This window comes from Triturus cristatus, chromosome 1_2, assembly GCF_964204655.1.
Source record: "Triturus cristatus chromosome 1_2, aTriCri1.1, whole genome shotgun sequence".
Taxonomy (NCBI): domain Eukaryota; kingdom Metazoa; phylum Chordata; class Amphibia; order Caudata; family Salamandridae; genus Triturus; species Triturus cristatus.
In genome coordinates, this window is record NC_140580.1 from 585,551,608 (window position 1) to 585,568,977 (window position 17,370).

Genomic DNA, 17,370 nt, shown 5'->3' on the forward strand with positions numbered 1-17,370 from the left:
GATGCCTCGTCCCCACCCTCCCTCCCCAGGTCCGTGATGCCTCGTCCCCACCCTCCCTCCCCAGGTCCGTGATGCCTCGTCCCCACCCTCCCTCCCCAGGTCCGTGATGCCTCGTCCCCACCCTCCCTCCCCAGGTCCGTGATGCCTCGTCCCCACCCTCCCTCCCCAGGTCCGTGATGCCTCGTCCCCACCCTCCCTCCCCAGGTCCGTGATGCCTCGTCCCCACCCTCCCTCCCCAGGTCCGTGATGCCTCGTCCCCACCCTCCCTCCCCAGGTCCGTGATGCCTCGTCCCCACCCTCCCTCCCCAGGTCCGTGATGCCTCGTCCCCACCCTCCCTCCCCAGGTCCGTGATGCCTCGGCCCCACCCTCCCTCCCCAGGTCCGTGATGCCTTGTCCCCACCCTCCCTCCCTCCCCAGGTCCTTGATGCCTTGTCCCCACCCTCCCTCCCTCCCCAGGTCCGTGATGCCTTGGTCCCCACCCACCCTTCCTCCCTCCCTCCCTCCCCAGGTCCGTGATGCCTTGGTCCCCACCCACCCTTCCTCCCTCCCTCCCTCCCCAGGTCCGTGATGCCTCGTCCCCTCCCTCCCACCCTCCCACCCTCCCTCCATCCCTCCCCAGGTCCGTGATGCCTCGTCCCCACCCTCCCTCCATCCCTCCCCAGGTCCGTGATGCCTCGTCCCCACACTCCCTCCCCAGGTCCGTGATGCCTCGTCCCCACACTCCCTCCCCAGGTCCGTGATGCCTCGTCCCCACACTCCCTCCCCAGGTCCGTGATGCCTCGTCCCCACACTCCCTCCCCAGGTCCGTGATGCCTCGTCCCCACACTCCCTCCCCAGGTCCGTGATGCCTCGTCCCCACACTCCCTCCCCAGGTCCGTGATGCCTCGTCCCCACCCTCCCTCCCCAGGTCCGTGATGCCTCGTCCCCACCCTCCCTCCCCAGGTCCGTGATGCCTCGTCCCCACCCTCCCTCCCCAGGTCCGTGATGCCTCGTCCCCACCCTCCCTCCCCAGGTCCGTGATGCCTCGTCCCCACCCTCCCTCCCCAGGTCCGTGATGCCTCGTCCCCACCCTCCCTCCCCAGGTCCGTGATGCCTCGTCCCCACCCTCCCTCCCCAGGTCCGTGATGCCTCGTCCCCACCCTCCCTCCCCAGGTCCGTGATGCCTCGTCCCCACCCTCCCTCCCCAGGTCCGTGATGCCTCGTCCCCACCCTCCCTCCCCAGGTCCGTGATGCCTCGTCCCCACCCTCCCTCCCCAGGTCCGTGATGCCTCGTCCCCACCCTCCCTCCCCAGGTCCGTGATGCCTCGTCCCCACCCTCCCTCCCCAGGTCCGTGATGCCTCGTCCCCACCCTCCCTCCCCAGGTCCGTGATGCCTCGTCCCCACCCTCCCTCCCCAGGTCTGTGATGCCTCGTCCCCACCCTCCCTCCCCAGGTCTGTGATGCCTCGTCCCCACCCTCCCTCCCTCCCCAGGTCTGTGATGCCTCGTCTCCACCCTCCCTCCCTCAACAGGTCTGTGATGCCTCGTCTCCACCCTCCCTCCCTCTACAGGTCTGTGATGCCTCGTCTCCACCCTCCCTCCCCAGGTCCGTGATGCCTCGTCCCCACCCTCCCTCCCCAGGTCCGTGATGCCTCGTCCCCACCCTCCCTCCCCAGGTCCGTGATGCCTCGTCCCCACCCTCCCTCCCCAGGTCCGTGATGCCTCGTCCCCACCCTCCCTCCCCAGGTCCGTGATGCCTCGTCCCCACCCTCCCTCCCCAGGTCCGTGATGCCTCGTCCCCACCCTCCCTCCCTCCCCAGGTCCGTGATGCCTCGTCCCCACCCTCCCTCCCTCCCCAGGTCCGTGATGCCTCGTCCCCACCCTCCCTCCCTCCCCAGGTCCGTGATGCCTCGTCCCCACCCTCCCTCCCTCCCCAGGTCCGTGATGCCTCGTCCCCACCCTCCCTCCCTCCCCAGGTCCGTGATGCCTCGTCCCCACCCTCCCTCCCTCCCCAGGTCCGTGATGCCTCGTCCCCACCCTCCCTCCCTCCCCAGGTCCGTGATGCCTCGTCCCCACCCTCCCTCCCTCCCCAGGTCCGTGATGCCTTGTCCCCACCCTCCCTCCCTCCCTCCCCAGGTCCGTGGTGCCTTGTCCCCACCCTCCCTCCCTCCCCAGGTCCGTGGTGCCTTGTCCCCACCCTCCCTCCCTCCCCAGGTCTGTGGTGCCTTGTCTCCACCCTCCTTCCCCAGTTCTGTGATCAGTGTCCCCACCCTCCTACCCCTTGTCCCTGATCCTGTGATTCCCACCCCTGGTCGGTGATCCCCACCCTCCCACCCCTGGTCGGTGATCCCCACCCTCCCACCACCCCTGGTCGGTGATCCCCACCCTCCCACCACCCCTGGTCGGTGATCCCCACCCTCCCACCCCTGGTCGGTGATCCCCACCCTCCCACCCCTGGTCGGTGATCCCCACCCTCCCACCCCTGGTCGGTGATCCCCACCCTCCCACCCCTGGTCGGTGATCCCCACCCTCCCACCCCTGGTCGGTGATCCCCACCCTCCCACCCCTGGTCGGTGATCCCCACCCTCCCACCCCTGGTCGGTGATCCCCACCCTCCCACCCCTGGTCGGTGATCCCCACCCTCCCACCCCTGGTCGGTGATCCCCACCCTCCCACCCCTGGTCGGTGATCCCCACCCTCCCACCCCTGGTCGGTGATCCCCACCCTCCCACCCCTGGTCGGTGATCCCCACCCTCCCACCCCTGGTCGGTGATCCCCACCCTCCCACCCCTTGTCCGTGATCCCCACCCTCCCACCCCTTGTCCGTGATCCCCACCCTCCCACCCCTTGTCCGTGATCCCCACCCTCCCACCCCTTGTCCGTGATCCCCACCCTCCCACCCCTTGTCCGTGATCCCCACCCTCCCACCCCTTGTCCGTGATCCCCACCCTCCCACTCCTTGTCCGTGATCCCCACCCTCCCACCCCTTGTCCGTGATCCCCACCCTCCCACCCCTTGTCCGTGATCCCCACCCTCCCACCCCTTGTCCGTGATCCCCACCCTCCCACCCCTTGTCCGTGATCCCCACCCTCCCACCCCTTGTCCGTGATCCCCACCCTCCCACCCCTTGTCCGTGATCCCCACCCTCCCACCCCTTGTCCGTGATCCCCACCCTCCCACCCCTTGTCCGTGATCCCCACCCTCCCACCCCTTGTCCGTGATCCCCACCCCTTGTCCGTGATCCCCACCCCTTGTCCGTGATCCCCACCCCTTGTCCGTGATTCCCACCCCTTGTCCGTGATTCCCACCCCTTGTCCGTGATTCCCACCCCTTGTCCGTGATTCCCACCCCTTGTCCGTGATTCCCACCCCTTGTCCGTGATTCCCACCCCTTGTCCGTGATTCCCACCCCTTGTCCGTGATTCCCACCCCTTGTCCGTGATTCCCACCCCTTGTCCGTGATTCCCACCCCTTGTCCGTGATTCCCACCCCTTGTCCGTGATTCCCACCCCTTGTCCGTGATTCCCACCCCTTGTCCGTGATTCCCACCCCTTGTCCGTGATTCCCACCCCTTGTCCGTGATTCCCACCCCTTGTCCGTGATTCCCGCCCCTTGTCCGTGATTCCCGCCCCTTGTCCGTGATCCCCACCCTCCCGCCCCTTGTCCGTGATCCCCACCCTCCCGCCCCTTGTCCGTGGTCCCCACCCTCCCGCCCCTTGTCCGTGGTCCCCACCCTCCCGCCCCTTGTCCGTGGTCCCCACCCTCCCGCCCCTTGTCCGTGGTCCCCACCCTCCCGCCCCTTGTCCGTGGTCCCCACCCTCCCGCCCCTTGTCCGTGGTCCCCACCCTCCCGCCCCTTGTCCGTGGTCCCCACCCTCCCGCCCCTTGTCCGTGGTCCCCACCCTCCCGCCCCTTGTCCGTGGTCCCCACCCTCCCGCCCCTTGTCCGTGATCCCCACCCTCCCGCCCCTTGTCCGTGATCCCCACCCTCCCGCCCCTTGTCCGTGATCCCCACCCTCCCGCCCCTTGTCCGTGATCCCCACCCTCCCGCCCCTTGTCCGTGATCCCCACCCTCCCGCCCCTTGTCCGTGATCCCCACCCTCCCGCCCCTTGTCCGTGATCCCCACCCTCCCGCCCCTTGTCCGTGGTCCCCACCCTCCCGCCCCTTGTCCGTGGTCCCCACCCTCCCGCCCGTGGTCCCCACCCTCCCGCCCCTTGTCCGTGGTCCCCACCCTCCCGCCCCTTGTCCGTGGTCCCCACCCTCCCGCCCCTTGTCCGTGGTCCCCACCCTCCCGCCCCTTGTCCGTGGTCCCCACCCTCCCGCCCCTTGTCCGTGGTCCCCACCCTCCCGCCCCTTGTCCGTGGTCCCCACCCTCCCGCCCCTTGTCCGTGGTCCCCACCCTCCCGCCCCTTGTCCGTGGTCCCCACCCTCCCGCCCCTTGTCCGTGGTCCCCACCCTCCCGCCCCTGGTCCGTGGTCCCCACCCTCCCCGCCCCTTGTCCGTGGTCCCCACCCTCCCGCCCCTGGTCCCGTGATCCCCACCCTCCCGCCCCTGGTCCGTGATCCCCACCCTCCCGCCCCTGGTCCGTGATCCCCACCCTCCCGCCCCTGGTCCGTGATCCCCACCCTCCCGCCCCTGGTCCGTGATCCCCACCCCACCCGCCCCTGGTCCGTGATCCCCACCCGCCCCGCCCCTGGTCGGTGATCCCCACCCGCCCCGCCCCTGGTCGGTGATCCCACCCCACCCGCCCCTGGTCGGTGACCCCACCCCACCCGCCCCTGGTCGGTGACCCCACCCCACCCGCCCCTGGTCGGTGACCCCACCCCACCCGCCCCTGGTCGGTGATCCCCACCCCACCCGCCCCTGGTCGGTGATCCCCACCCCACCCGCCCCTGGTCGGTGATCCCCACCCACCCGCCCCTGGTCGGTGATCCCCCACCCTCCCGCCCCTGGTCGGTGATCCCCCACCCTCCCGCCCCTGGTCCGCCGTGATCTCCCACCCTCCCGCCCCTTGTCTGTGATCTCCCACCCTCCCGCCCCTTGTCTGTGATCTCCCACCCCTTGTCCGTGATCTCCCACCCCTTGTCCGTGATCTCCCACCCCTTGTCCCTGATCTCCCACCCCTTGTCCCTGATCTCCCACCCCTTGTCCCTGATCCCCCCCCCACCCTCCCACCCCTTGTCCCTGATCCCCCCCCCCCACCCTCCCACCCCTTGTCCCTGATCCCCCCCCACCCTCCCACCCCTTGTCCCTGATCCCCCCCCACCCTCCCACCCCTTGTCCCTGATCCCCCCCCACCCTCCCACCCCTTGTCCCTGATCCCCCCCCACCCTCCCACCCCTTGTCCCTGATCCCCCCCCACCCTCCCACCCCTTGTCCCTGATCCCCCCCCACCCTCCCACCCCTTGTCCCTGATCCCCCCCCACCCTCCCACCCCTTGTCCCTGATCCCCCCCCAACCCTCCCACCCCTTGTCCCTGATCCCCCCCCACCCTCCCACCCCTTGTCCCTGATCCCCCCCCACCCTCCCACCCCTTGTCCCTGATCCCCCCCCCCCACCCTCCCATCCCTTGTCCCTGATCCCCCCCCACCCTCCCACCCCTTGTCCCTGATCCCCCCCCACCCTCCCACCCCTTGTCCCTGATCCCCCCCCACCCTCCCACCCCTTGTCCCTGATCCCCCCCCACCCTCCCACCCCTTGTCCCTGATCCCCCCCCACCCTCCCACCCCTTGTCCCTGATCCCCCCCCACCCTCCCACCCCTTGTCCCTGATCCCCCCCCACCCTCCCACCCCTTGTCCCTGATCCCCCCCACCCTCCCACCCCTTGTCCCTGATCCCCCCCACCCTCCCACCCCTTGTCCCTGATCCCCCCCCCACCCTCCCACCCCTTGTCCCTGATCCCCCCCACCCTCCCACCCCTTGTCCCTGATCCCCCCCCACCCTCCCACCCCTTGTCCCTGATCCCCCCCCACCCTCCCACCCCTTGTCCCTGATCCCCCCCCACCCTCCCACCCCTTGTCCCTGATCCCCCCCCACCCTCCCACCCCTTGTCCCTGATCCCCCCCCACCCTCCCACCCCTTGTCCCTGATCCCCCCCCCACCCTCCCACCCCTTGTCCCTGATCCCCCCCCACCCTCCCACCCCTTGTCCCTGATCCCCCCCCACCCTCCCACCCCTTGTCCCTGATCCCCCCCCACCCTCCCACCCCTTGTCCCTGATCCCCCCCCACCCTCCCACCCCTTGTCCCTGATCCCCCCCACCCTCCCACCCCTTGTCCCTGATCCCCCCCACCCTCCCACCCCTTGTCCCTGATCCCCCCCCACCCTCCCACCCCTTGTCCCTGATCCCCCCCCACCCTCCCACCCCTTGTCCCTGATCCCCCCCACCCTCCCACCCCTTGTCCCTGATCCCCCCCCCACCCTCCCACCCCTTGTCCCTGATCCCCCCCCACCCTCCCACCCCTTGTCCCTGATCCCCCCCCACCCTCCCACCCCTTGTCCCTGATCCCCCCCCCACCCTCCCACCCCTTGTCCCTGATCCCCCCCACCCTCCCACCCCTTGTCCCTGATCCCCCCCCACCCTCCCACCCCTTGTCCCTGATCCCCCCCCACCCTCCCACCCCTTGTCCCTGATCCCCCCCCACCCTCCCACCCCTTGTCCCTGATCCCTCCCACCCCTTGTCCCTGATCCCCCCCCACCCTCCCACCCCTTGTCCCTGATCCCCCCCCACCCTCCCACCCCTTGTCCCTGATCCCCCCCCACCCTCCCACCCCTTGTCCCTGATCCCCCCCACCCTCCCACCCCTTGTCCCTGATCCCCCCCCACCCTCCCACCCCTTGTCCCTGATCCCCCCCCCACCCTCCCACCCCTTGTCCCTGATCCCCCCCCCACCCTCCCACCCCTTGTCCCTGATCCCCCCCCACCCTCCCACCCCTTGTCCCTGATCCCCCCCCCACCCTCCCACCCCTTGTCCCTGATCCCCCCCCCACCCTCCCACCCCTTGTCCCTGATCCCCCCCCCCACCCTCCCACCCCTTGTCCCTGATCCCCCCCCCACCCTCCCACCCCTTGTCCCTGATCCCCCCCCCACCCTCCCACCCCTTGTCCCTGATCCCCCCCCCACCCTCCCACCCCTTGTCCCTGATCCCCCCCCCACCCTCCCACCCCTTGTCCCTGATCCCCCCCCACCCTCCCACCCCTTGTCCCTGATCCCCCCCCCACCCTCCCACCCCTTGTCCCTGATCCCCCCCCCACCCTCCCACCCCTTGTCCCTGATCCCCCCCCCACCCTCCCACCCCTTGTCCCTGATCCCCCCCCACCCTCCCACCCCTTGTCCCTGATCCCCCCCCACCCTCCCACCCCTTGTCCCTGATCCCCCCCCACCCTCCCACCCCTTGTCCCTGATCCCCCCCCACCCTCCCACCCCTTGTCCCTGATCCCCCCCCACCCTCCCACCCCTTGTCCCTGATCCCCCCCCACCCTCCCACCCCTTGTCCCTGATCCCCCCCCCACCCTCCCACCCCTTGTCCCTGATCCCCCCCCCACCCTCCCACCCCTTGTCCCTGATCCCCCCCCCACCCTCCCCCCCCTTGTCCCTGATCCCCCCCCACCCTCCCACCCCTTGTCCCTGATCCCCCCCCACCCTCCCACCCCTTGTCCCTGATCCCCCCCCCACCCTCCCACCCCTTGTCCCTGATCCCCCCCCCACCCTCCCACCCCTTGTCCCTGATCCCCCCCCCACCCTCCCACCCCTTGTCCCTGATCCCCCCCCCCACCCTCCCACCCCTTGTCCCTGATCCCCCCCCCCACCCTCCCACCCCTTGTCCCTGATCCCCCTCCCACCCCTTGTCCCTGATCCCCCTCCCACCCCTTGTCCCTGATCCCCCCCCCCCACCCTCCCACCCCTTGTCCCTGATCCCCCCCCCACCCTCCCACCCCTTGTCCCTGATCCCCCCCCACCCTCCCACCCCTTGTCCCTGATCCCCCCCCACCCTCCCACCCCTTGTCCCTGATCCCCCCCCCACCCTCCCACCCCTTGTCCCTGATCCCCCCCCCACCCTCCCACCCCTTGTCCCTGATCCCCCCCCACCCTCCCACCCCTTGTCCCTGATCCCCCCCCCCACCCTCCCACCCCTTGTCCCTGATCCCCCTCCCACCCCTTGTCCCTGATCCCCCCCCACCCTCCCACCCCTTGTCCCTGATCCCCCCCCCACCCTCCCACCCCTTGTCCCTGATCCTCCCACCCCTTGTCCCTGACCCCCCCCCGTCCCTGATCCCCCCCCCGTCCCTGATCCCCACCCTCCCACCCCTTGTCCCTGATCCCACCCTCCCACCCCTTGTCCCTGATCCCACCCCACCCCACCCTCCCACCCTCCCGTCCCTGATCCCCCCCCACCCCACCCTCCCGTCCCTGATCCCCCCCACCCCACCCTCCCGTCCCTGATCCCCCCCACCCCACCCTCCCGTCCCTGATCCCCCCCCACCCTCCCGTCCCTGATCCCCCCCCACCCCACCCTCCCGTCCCTTGTCCCTGATCCCCCCCCCCACCCTCCCACCCCTTGTCCCTGATCCCCCCCCCCACCCTCCCACCCCTTGTCCCTGATCCCCCCCCCCACCCTCCCACCCCTTGTCCCTGATCCCCCCCCCCACCCTCCCACCCCTTGTCCCTGATCCCCCCCCCACCCTCCCACCCCTTGTCCCTGATCCCCCCCCCACCCTCCCACCCCTTGTCCCTGATCCCCCCCCCCACCCTCCCACCCCTTGTCCCTGATCCCCCCCCCCCACCCTCCCACCCCTTGTCCCTGATCCCCCCCCCCCACCCTCCCACCCCTTGTCCCTGATCCCCCCCCCCCACCCTCCCACCCCTTGTCCCTGATCCCCCCCCCCACCCTCCCGCCCCTTGTCCCTGATCCCCCCCCCCACCCTCCCGCCCCTTGTCCCTGATCCCCCCCCCCACCCTCCCGCCCCTTGTCCCTGATCCCCCCCCCCACCCTCCCGCCCCTTGTCCCTGATCCCCCCCCAACCCTCCCGCCCCTTGTCCCTGATCCCCCCCCCAACCCTCCCGCCCCTTGTCCCTGATCTCCCCCCCACCCTCCCGCCCCTTGTCCCTGATCCCCCCCCCACCCTCCCGCCCCTTGTCCCTGATCCCCCCCCACCCTCCCGCCCCTTGTCCCTGATCCCCCCCCACCCTCCCGCCCCTTGTCCCTGATCCCCCCCCCCCACCCTCCCGCCCCTTGTCCCTGATCCCCCCCCCCCACCCTCCCGCCCCTTGTCACTGATCCCCCCCCCACCCTCCCGCCCCTTGTCACTGATCCCCCCCCCCACCCTCCCACCCCTTGTCCCTGATCCCCCCCCACCACCCTCCCACTAGTCCCCACCCTCCCACCCTCCCCAGTTCCGTGACGCCTTGTCCCCTCCCTCCCCAGGTCAGTGATGCCTTGTGCCTACCCTCCCTCCCTCCCCAGATCCGTGATGCCCTGTAAGGTCTGTTGCCTTGTCCCCCGCCCTCCCTCCCCTTGTCTGTGTCGCCTTGTCCCCCTCCCCTTGTCTGTGTCGCCTTGCCCCTATACTCCCTCCTGTGGTCCTTGTTGCTTTGACCACTTCATAGCAACTTTTCCTCCCCTTCCTCCCTTCTTCTGTTGCCTGTGTTGCCCCTACCAACTGTCCTCCCTTCCTCTGTTCCCGTTCTGCCCCCCACCCACCATAGCAAAACAAAGCTCTATAACGCATATACCAGTAGCAGTTTCATAGCGCTTTTCCCCCTATCTACCCTCCATGTTACCTCCGCTTCCCTCCATGTTGCTTCACGGCCTACCCTCCCTCCCGTCAGCAATAAAAGTCAAAAAACGCCATGATGCAGGCATCGCTGTTATATTCCATATAGGTACCATAATATAAGCTTTGGTAACTTCATTACCCTTCACCTATATTGTTCCCTACATTACACTGGTCACGGTTTTCAGGGACTGACCTTTTACCTAGATTCGACACTGCATTCAGAACACTGGTTTTCCCTAGTTCAAGATCTCATTCATCATGCATGAGGATTCGTGGAAGCACAGCAAGACGACCATCTTTTGTATAATATCTATGTATAAAGTTAATGCCCGACGTCATCCTTAGGTCGACACAGTAATGCAGAGAGGTAGGACCCCTGGGGAGACCTATGGGTGTATATACATCACATCTTGCTAAGATAGGAGGAGGAGACCAAGACTTTCCGGCCGACACACTGACCAGAGAAGCTGAGGTTCCTGCAGACACTCCAGCTCGCAGTGGTATAACATCCCTCGCGGGGTTCCAACTCAAGACCAGGACCAGTCTCTCACTTCAGGTAATGGGGTTGACTGAATCCTAGAGGGATTCTTGGCTTAACACCAACACACCTGCTAGGTACACTTGGGTACATCTAGTTAGGGAGGCATTGTAGGAGTACGCATCTTTTATCATGGGTTTTATATACTCTTATATATTCATGACTATTGTAAGATGGTAGAGCTATACCATCCGTTTACCTTCATAATACTGCTAATCATTTATATCTTATACTGCCTAACGGTTGTTGCAGCTCATCTATTCTACACCAGAATAACAACTGTTCAATAAATACTTATTGAGAAAGCCCAGCCTGTTTCTTCTGTGTAAGCACGAGTGACTGAGCGAAAAGTAGCATATTGTTTCCACGATCCTGAGGGATCAGGGTTGTCATGTTAGATGGTTCCCAAGAACTATTCTCTCCTTGGTAAGAGGAGATTCTAGTGGCACTGTGAGCTAGATGGTACAAAAAAGCCAACATACCAGGTGGCTGTGTCCGGAATCAGTCCGACACCAATCCTACAGTGTATGCTGTCTAAACGCGCAGATTCTGTATACTTTTATAGGTTGTGTCATATCACCTTTTTTATTTTTAACTGCAACCATGCTGCACATCGGCCACACCACTTGTTCGTGTTTCTGTGGGTTATCAGTGCTGTTTCATACTCATGTGACCTATTGATAAACGTGCATGTCTTTTTCTGTAGCTGCCAAATGTACATCACTATCCTACATTTGTTTTTAATAAAATTGTTTATTCTCTCACAGACCAGAATCCTTGCTTGCCTCTGACCTTTTATATTTATTTTCAGACCCACAACGAAGACGCAACTACGAAACGAAAGAGGGGCAAAGGAGAGACTGATAAATCAGATCAGCTGAAATCAAAAAAGCCGAAGACTGAAGGAAATGAATCTTCCACCCCCAAACGTGAAAAATGCATTGAGATTCTTAAATTTAAAGTGCGTGGTCCTCCTGGCTCCTGGTTTCAATGTCAATTTTGTAAAAAGGGATACTGGGATGAAGTGCAAGAAAGCTAGACTGGAAATGCTCAATTTGTTTTTGTAAACATCAACCAGGCAGGATTAGTCTTCGCTTATTTTACAGGGTCATGTAACAATTTCAAATACCTGGTGTTGTATATACATGTTATTCTCTTTCATGAGAGTCTGTTCTGTAGACCACGCTTAAGCATGTAGCATTGCTTAAAGGAAAAAAGATTAACTCCTAACAGTGGTAAAACACATCTTCCAGTTTAAAAGTGGCACAAGAAGTCGTTTTGTTCTATTTAAATTGTTTCTAAATATAATAAGCACAGTGTTTAAGAAGGACAAATATTGAGTGCATGTTGCAGGCAATTGTGGTTTCTTGAAAAAAATACACAAAGAATAGACTTTGGGCCCCTTCATGAAAAACACTATCTTATAGAATTTGCTTTCAAATACAGGTGGAAGACAGCATATTTATTATCTGTTGCACTTGTGCCTGCAAGAAATTAAATTTCTCCTTGAATTTGGAAAGGTATCCCTCTATGCGCTCCATAAAATTGGAGAGACGCTGCATCACTGTAGTTCCCAATGCACCTCAGCCAGGTATGTAGGGAGGGCAGTGCTAACTAGGTAATCTGGGGCTCTCCAACTTTTCCAGTAGTAAGAGTTGCTTCTGATCAGTGAAAATAATTGTGAGCTTCTGAAAGCTAAACTACTCTTGTATTGTTACAAACCCCCCTCCCCCCACCCATCTTCATTGACTTTAAGGCTGTCTATAGAACCAGATACTATGGTTTGAAAAAAATACTTTGACTAGGGTCACTATGACAGGGCTGTCTTGTGTGTCAGTGAGCACATGCTCTTTGGAATGTATGAACATGTGCGGGTATGAATGGGATTTTTGTGTACGGGTGACTGAGAGCCTGTGTCATATGTACTTGCAGCACAGGATATACCTTTTGGCATATGTGGCACTGTTATATGTAAAACACAAACATAGAACCATTTTTTTTTTTTTAAATGGGAGAGTTTTGTAATTGAAGAAAAGTGTTCTGCAAAAGTATTCGAAATATGGAACATTTTTCTGCACTTTAAATTTCTCCCACTAAAAAAAAAAACCCCTGTATTATTCAGTTATACAGAGGGTACAGTGTGACACAACACTTTGAAATGGGAGCTAATGATTGAGTTAACTCTTCATTTTAATTAAGCTAACTTTCAATTTAAATGTTCTCCCATTTAAAAGCATTCAGCAACATCATTTTGTTCTCACGCTCCATTATTGAGTTGACAAGGATTTTTTTTTTTTTAGTTAAATACCTTAATGCTCCAGTTCTTCACCTCTGTGCCCCAGCTCTATCTGCTGCCTGGTTATAATAATGTAAAATAAACACAGCCTTCCCTTAACTTTAAAAGGAAAATGTGACCCTGCTATTTAAAAATGAACTCTCTGAGCTGCTCTAAAAGTGTTTGGGAGCTACTGATAGCTCATGATCGACTGGTTAGTGACACCCTTGAGCTTCTTCAAGGACAGAAATAAATGGTAATTACACCAGTTTTGCGCTGCATTGTATTCAAAGCTCAATGCAAACTGCACTACTATTCTGCTGCCGTAACTTCCACTTTTTTGCTGGTGATAAGCAAGCGCAAAACTAATAACATGGTGCAAAGCTCACAAAACAAGTGCAGATTCCTTCGGCAAGCATTACTTGCAATTTTTTCCAGAAGCAGGACAAAACGTAAGTAACATTTGTGGTGGCTTGCACATTTTTATTATCATTGGGTGTTTTTGTGCTTGATAATACCTTTTGAGTAAAAATGACCCTTTAACTGTTACCCTGGAATTGACTCCAGTAAGACGGGGCTAAAGACTTTTTAAAATGAAACAGTAACATGCCCTATTTTTACATCCCAAAAATTCATGGTTACATGAAATACAAAGACTGATTTGCACATGGTCGGGTCAAAACTGGGGTAACCTGGTGAGCAAACGATGGATTTAAGCCAGATCTGTGATAGGGGTGAGTGTTTGAAAAGTTTCAACACTTGTCCATCGTTTTATTTTGTGATGTTTCACATGGAAAACATTGCCATTTCGATTTCAAAATGCACATGAATAGTTTCCATGCACTTTATTGAGCTTCTTTATCTTTAGTGGAAACATCCCTTTTTGTGAATTTTCGGAGAGAAGAGCAGCTCTTTCGTTCAAAAATACTTATAAATGTTTGTTTTGTAGCCCTGCTCAAAGGTGACATTGGGAAACAGGAGTGCATAAACCACGTTGTCCACCTCACACGGGCCCTATGCTTCTTTCTGTGCATGGGAAATTCAGCATTGCATGAAACAACACTTTGATGGTGCTGCATACTATTTTTTTATTGGAGATTACCAACTGATTTATAAAATACTAGCTATATTCCTATCTGTTGTGCTGCAGCTTCAAATGCTCATAAATTCTCAAAGGAATTTGATTTATTTGCTAGATGTTTTACAAAGAAAAAAAATAACAATGCTGAGAATTGTGAAATTCTTAGACAATTTGCTATGTCCGGCATCCGATTTATTCATTGCTCAAATATCCTTAAAGCTGCACTTTGCAGCAATTTACTGCAAGTCCTGCGCACCTCATCCCATTCACACAAGAACAGCAGTCAAACTATCCATGCTGTACCTGGGCCTTCATTTTCATTAGCATGTAGCCCAACAGTGATGAAGGTTTGTTAGGCGTGTGGTCCCTTTAAGGTGCGTGTTAAGAATTTGTGTTTTTAGAAGGAGGAAGATGATTCCGGGAAGGGCTAGATCCTCCAGAGTTAGGTGGTGTACTGCTCATGGCAAGAACGAGGTAGAAGAGTTGTAGCCGGACAGTTCGAGATGTGCATGTGTGTGTTCGATGCTTGCTGCGTGGTTTTCTTTAATAAGCATGAAAGGACTGCTCTGAACGGTGTAAAGAGTGGGAATGCGAGAAATTCCAGAGTTGCACATTTATTTCAAATGATGGAACATATCACGTTTCAGTCGATTTTCAGTTTAATCTTCAACCCAATACACAACTTCTACAGAGTTTAGAACTGCATTTTCTGATCAGACTAACAGTTTAGCAATAAATGATTTCATTGTGTCTGCAAAAAAGTGAGGATAATTGCAACAACTTTGTCTGTTCTTTACAGTTTTCGTGCACAGATAATTATGATTTTCTGATTTTCCTCGTTTCTTTTTTCAGAGCATAAGCACAGGGCTGTTACTGCTCGGCTGTGTGAAGGAGGCCAAAGATTTTGAGCTGATTGTCAGTCTGCCACATGGGCTCACTGGATTTGTGCAGGTCACCAACATCTCTGAAGCTTACACAAAACTTCTAAGCAAGCAAGTGGAGACGGAGGAGCTCTCTGTGGTAGGACATATTGTGAAACGCTTGTAGCCTGTTGATGTTACTGAGACCGAGCACTATTTAAGTGAAAGTTGGTGTCTAGCTGCACCATGCTATTCTTACATATTGTATGCGGTCTGCAGCAGAGACAGGAAATGCCTGTTCAAATATTTAGAAATAGCCTATGTTAGAATCTGTTATTTTATGAAAACTTGGAGCCCATGATGACTGCTAAAAATGAACATACATTAATTGCTGGACGGATCTTTCAACATATGGTAAACATCTACTTAGAGATTTAATTGTATCGCTGATAAATGTGTAAGTTGCTTCTACACAGATGTAGATGTGGTACAATGCAGTCCGATTATCTGAGATGAAACCAAGTTGCACAGGATGTCCAAGTACAGCTACTTTCTAGTTAAGGGGCAACTCCTACTCTACTTTAAATCTGAAAAGTCTGCACTTTACAGCCTGGAAATGAACCTAAGAGGTCTCAAATGCTTGAAAATGTGTATTTAGTAATGCTGTATACCAGCATAATTACTGTTGGAATTGTAGGCATGACATAGTTATGGTTTAAATGGAGAGTCTTATCCAGATCTTGCAAGGTGTAGGTACTTCAGACTGTTCTCTGCAAGCCACTCCCACCTCTTACATTATATCTGATGTAAGCCATCACTGCATGCCGTGCAGGATATATGAATGTTATGTCAATTTAAGTTTCTCTCAACTTTACACATTGAAATACGATTGGGTAAATAAACAATATTTTTGCTATTGAAACAAACCATACCTCATTTGATTTCAACAATGCATTTCTTCTTATTACTTGATTTTGGAGGGTTGTGTCTGTGTCATTCATTAAGAATGTCTGCACCGAAAAAGTATCTTTTATAAATGAACCGCTTCAGTTTTGAATGGTGTGCTTAGCTCCACAAATTTCATGTTGTAAAATATTAGTGTTTTTTGGTTAACATTATTTGGTCTATAGATTGATGATATTAGGTTCTATTCATGGAAGACAGGAGAATTTGTTTAGGTCGAGCCTGGGCAGCGCATACGCTGCTCTGCGAGGCATGCTGTATCCAGTATATGGGCTATCGGGGATTTTGAGCACACCCACCACTGTAGGTTGGTTAGTTGGCATGCTTTTTAAAATTCCTTTTATCTGGTTGGTTAATATTGTGCATGTGTCTTGCTTTTTAGTGCTTGGTTCCCTCCCAGCGGGCATCACCAATTGATTCTTTTGGTTGGCCAGCTCTGGCCATCTCTTAACTCCTCGCTCGCACAAACACCCACCCTCCCGTCACCGCAAATGCAACATCCATCCATGTCACAATAAAAGATTTTCTACAACTACAATCAAGACACATGACTGCGTGATATTTTTGCTTGGGAAGTTATTCATCTGTTCATATATTGTGCTTATTCACCAGAACAAGTTGTACTATGACAGCTATATAAATAGAAAATATTTCTCTCGGGTGCGGGGTTAATTTTCAGTTTTGGACAACGGTGGTTTTTTATCACCTTCTTGGGATGTATGTGGTAGGCCTGGGCTAAATTTCCGTTCCAATCGCGGAAATTGCGATAATTTGACATTTTCGCATTCCGCGGAGAGCGCGAAAATGTCAAAATTTCCGCATTCCGCAGTTTAGCGATAATTTGGTTCTTGCTTGCGCTGTAAAATAATACATTCTCGCGCGCGATCGCCTTACCTGAATCCCCGCGTTCGCCGACAAGTTTTCCCGATCCGGTCGCGTTCTCCACAAGATGTTGGATTGTTGGTAGCCATTTGCGCTGTCTCGCGACAGTTCGCGCCCGCAGTAACGTCATGCGTCGCGCGATCACGTCTTTCTTCTCGCGATCATGCACCGCGAGAAGAGTGAAAACAAGATGGCCGCTCCCGCAAGCAACCGCATGGGTAAGTTGGCGAGCTGCGAACACGCAGAAAATACCGCGAACGGGCGGGAAAAAAACTTCCGCATCTTCGCGATATTTCCGCGTGTTTGCGGAGATTTTAAACATTTTCGCTATAATTTGCGAAAGTCGCTTTCGCAAATTCCGCCCACCCCTAGTATGTGGGTCACATCCTAGACCTATTGCACCGAGACTCAATGCTTACTTAATAGGCCAATTATTTAGCGATGTTTGGTGCTGGACCTTTTTAAGCTCTGACCCTGCTCTCTTGTCTAGTCCATCCATGTCATTATCTGGAGGGGGAACATTTAGGCCCTTTTCTACAGGCCACTGGCCTGCTGAAGAACGTCATGAGATCCCGGAGGTATGATCAAGATTAAGCAAGCATTTGCAATGCAATGGGACTCATTCCTTAAAGTTTGACCTATTGGCGTTTAAATTATAATGCAATGCCAATAGCTCAGACTTTCGGTAATACGAGACCTATTGCATTGCAAATGCTTGTTACTCTATATTCCTTGCATTTATTTGGACAGGTTGCAGGCCTCCTTTATTTTTGATTCATTTGGTTCTACTTTGTCAAAGGTGCTATTGCTGTACTTGTCCATGGTCAAATACACATCACTTAATAGAACAGAAGAGAAGGCAAACTGCTACAAGGTGCACCATTGACCGGTATCCTCAAGCTTGTAATATTTGAATGTATTTATTTAGAAAAGGCAAATATAGCAGAGAGATGACATCAAGCTTGCCAAATCAGCTTAGCAGTGGATGGTTGCTTAACACCTGTTGTCAGAAGCCAGA

At 57.5% G+C, this 17,370-nt stretch overlaps 1 protein-coding gene across 4 annotated transcripts in view; it reads left to right on the forward strand.

The window, feature by feature from the left end:
• Window positions 1–17,370, forward strand: part of PDCD11 (programmed cell death 11) — a 618,996-nt gene that overhangs the window by 41,373 nt on the left and 560,253 nt on the right. For all 4 annotated transcript variants that reach the window (XM_085606675.1, XM_085606679.1, XM_085606671.1 and 1 more), the window contains exons 3-4: window positions 11,103–11,252; window positions 14,500–14,667. In XM_085606675.1, coding sequence (XP_085462801.1) covers window positions 11,103–11,252; window positions 14,500–14,667 — 318 coding nt within the window. The remainder of the gene's footprint in view (window positions 1–11,102; window positions 11,253–14,499; window positions 14,668–17,370) is intronic.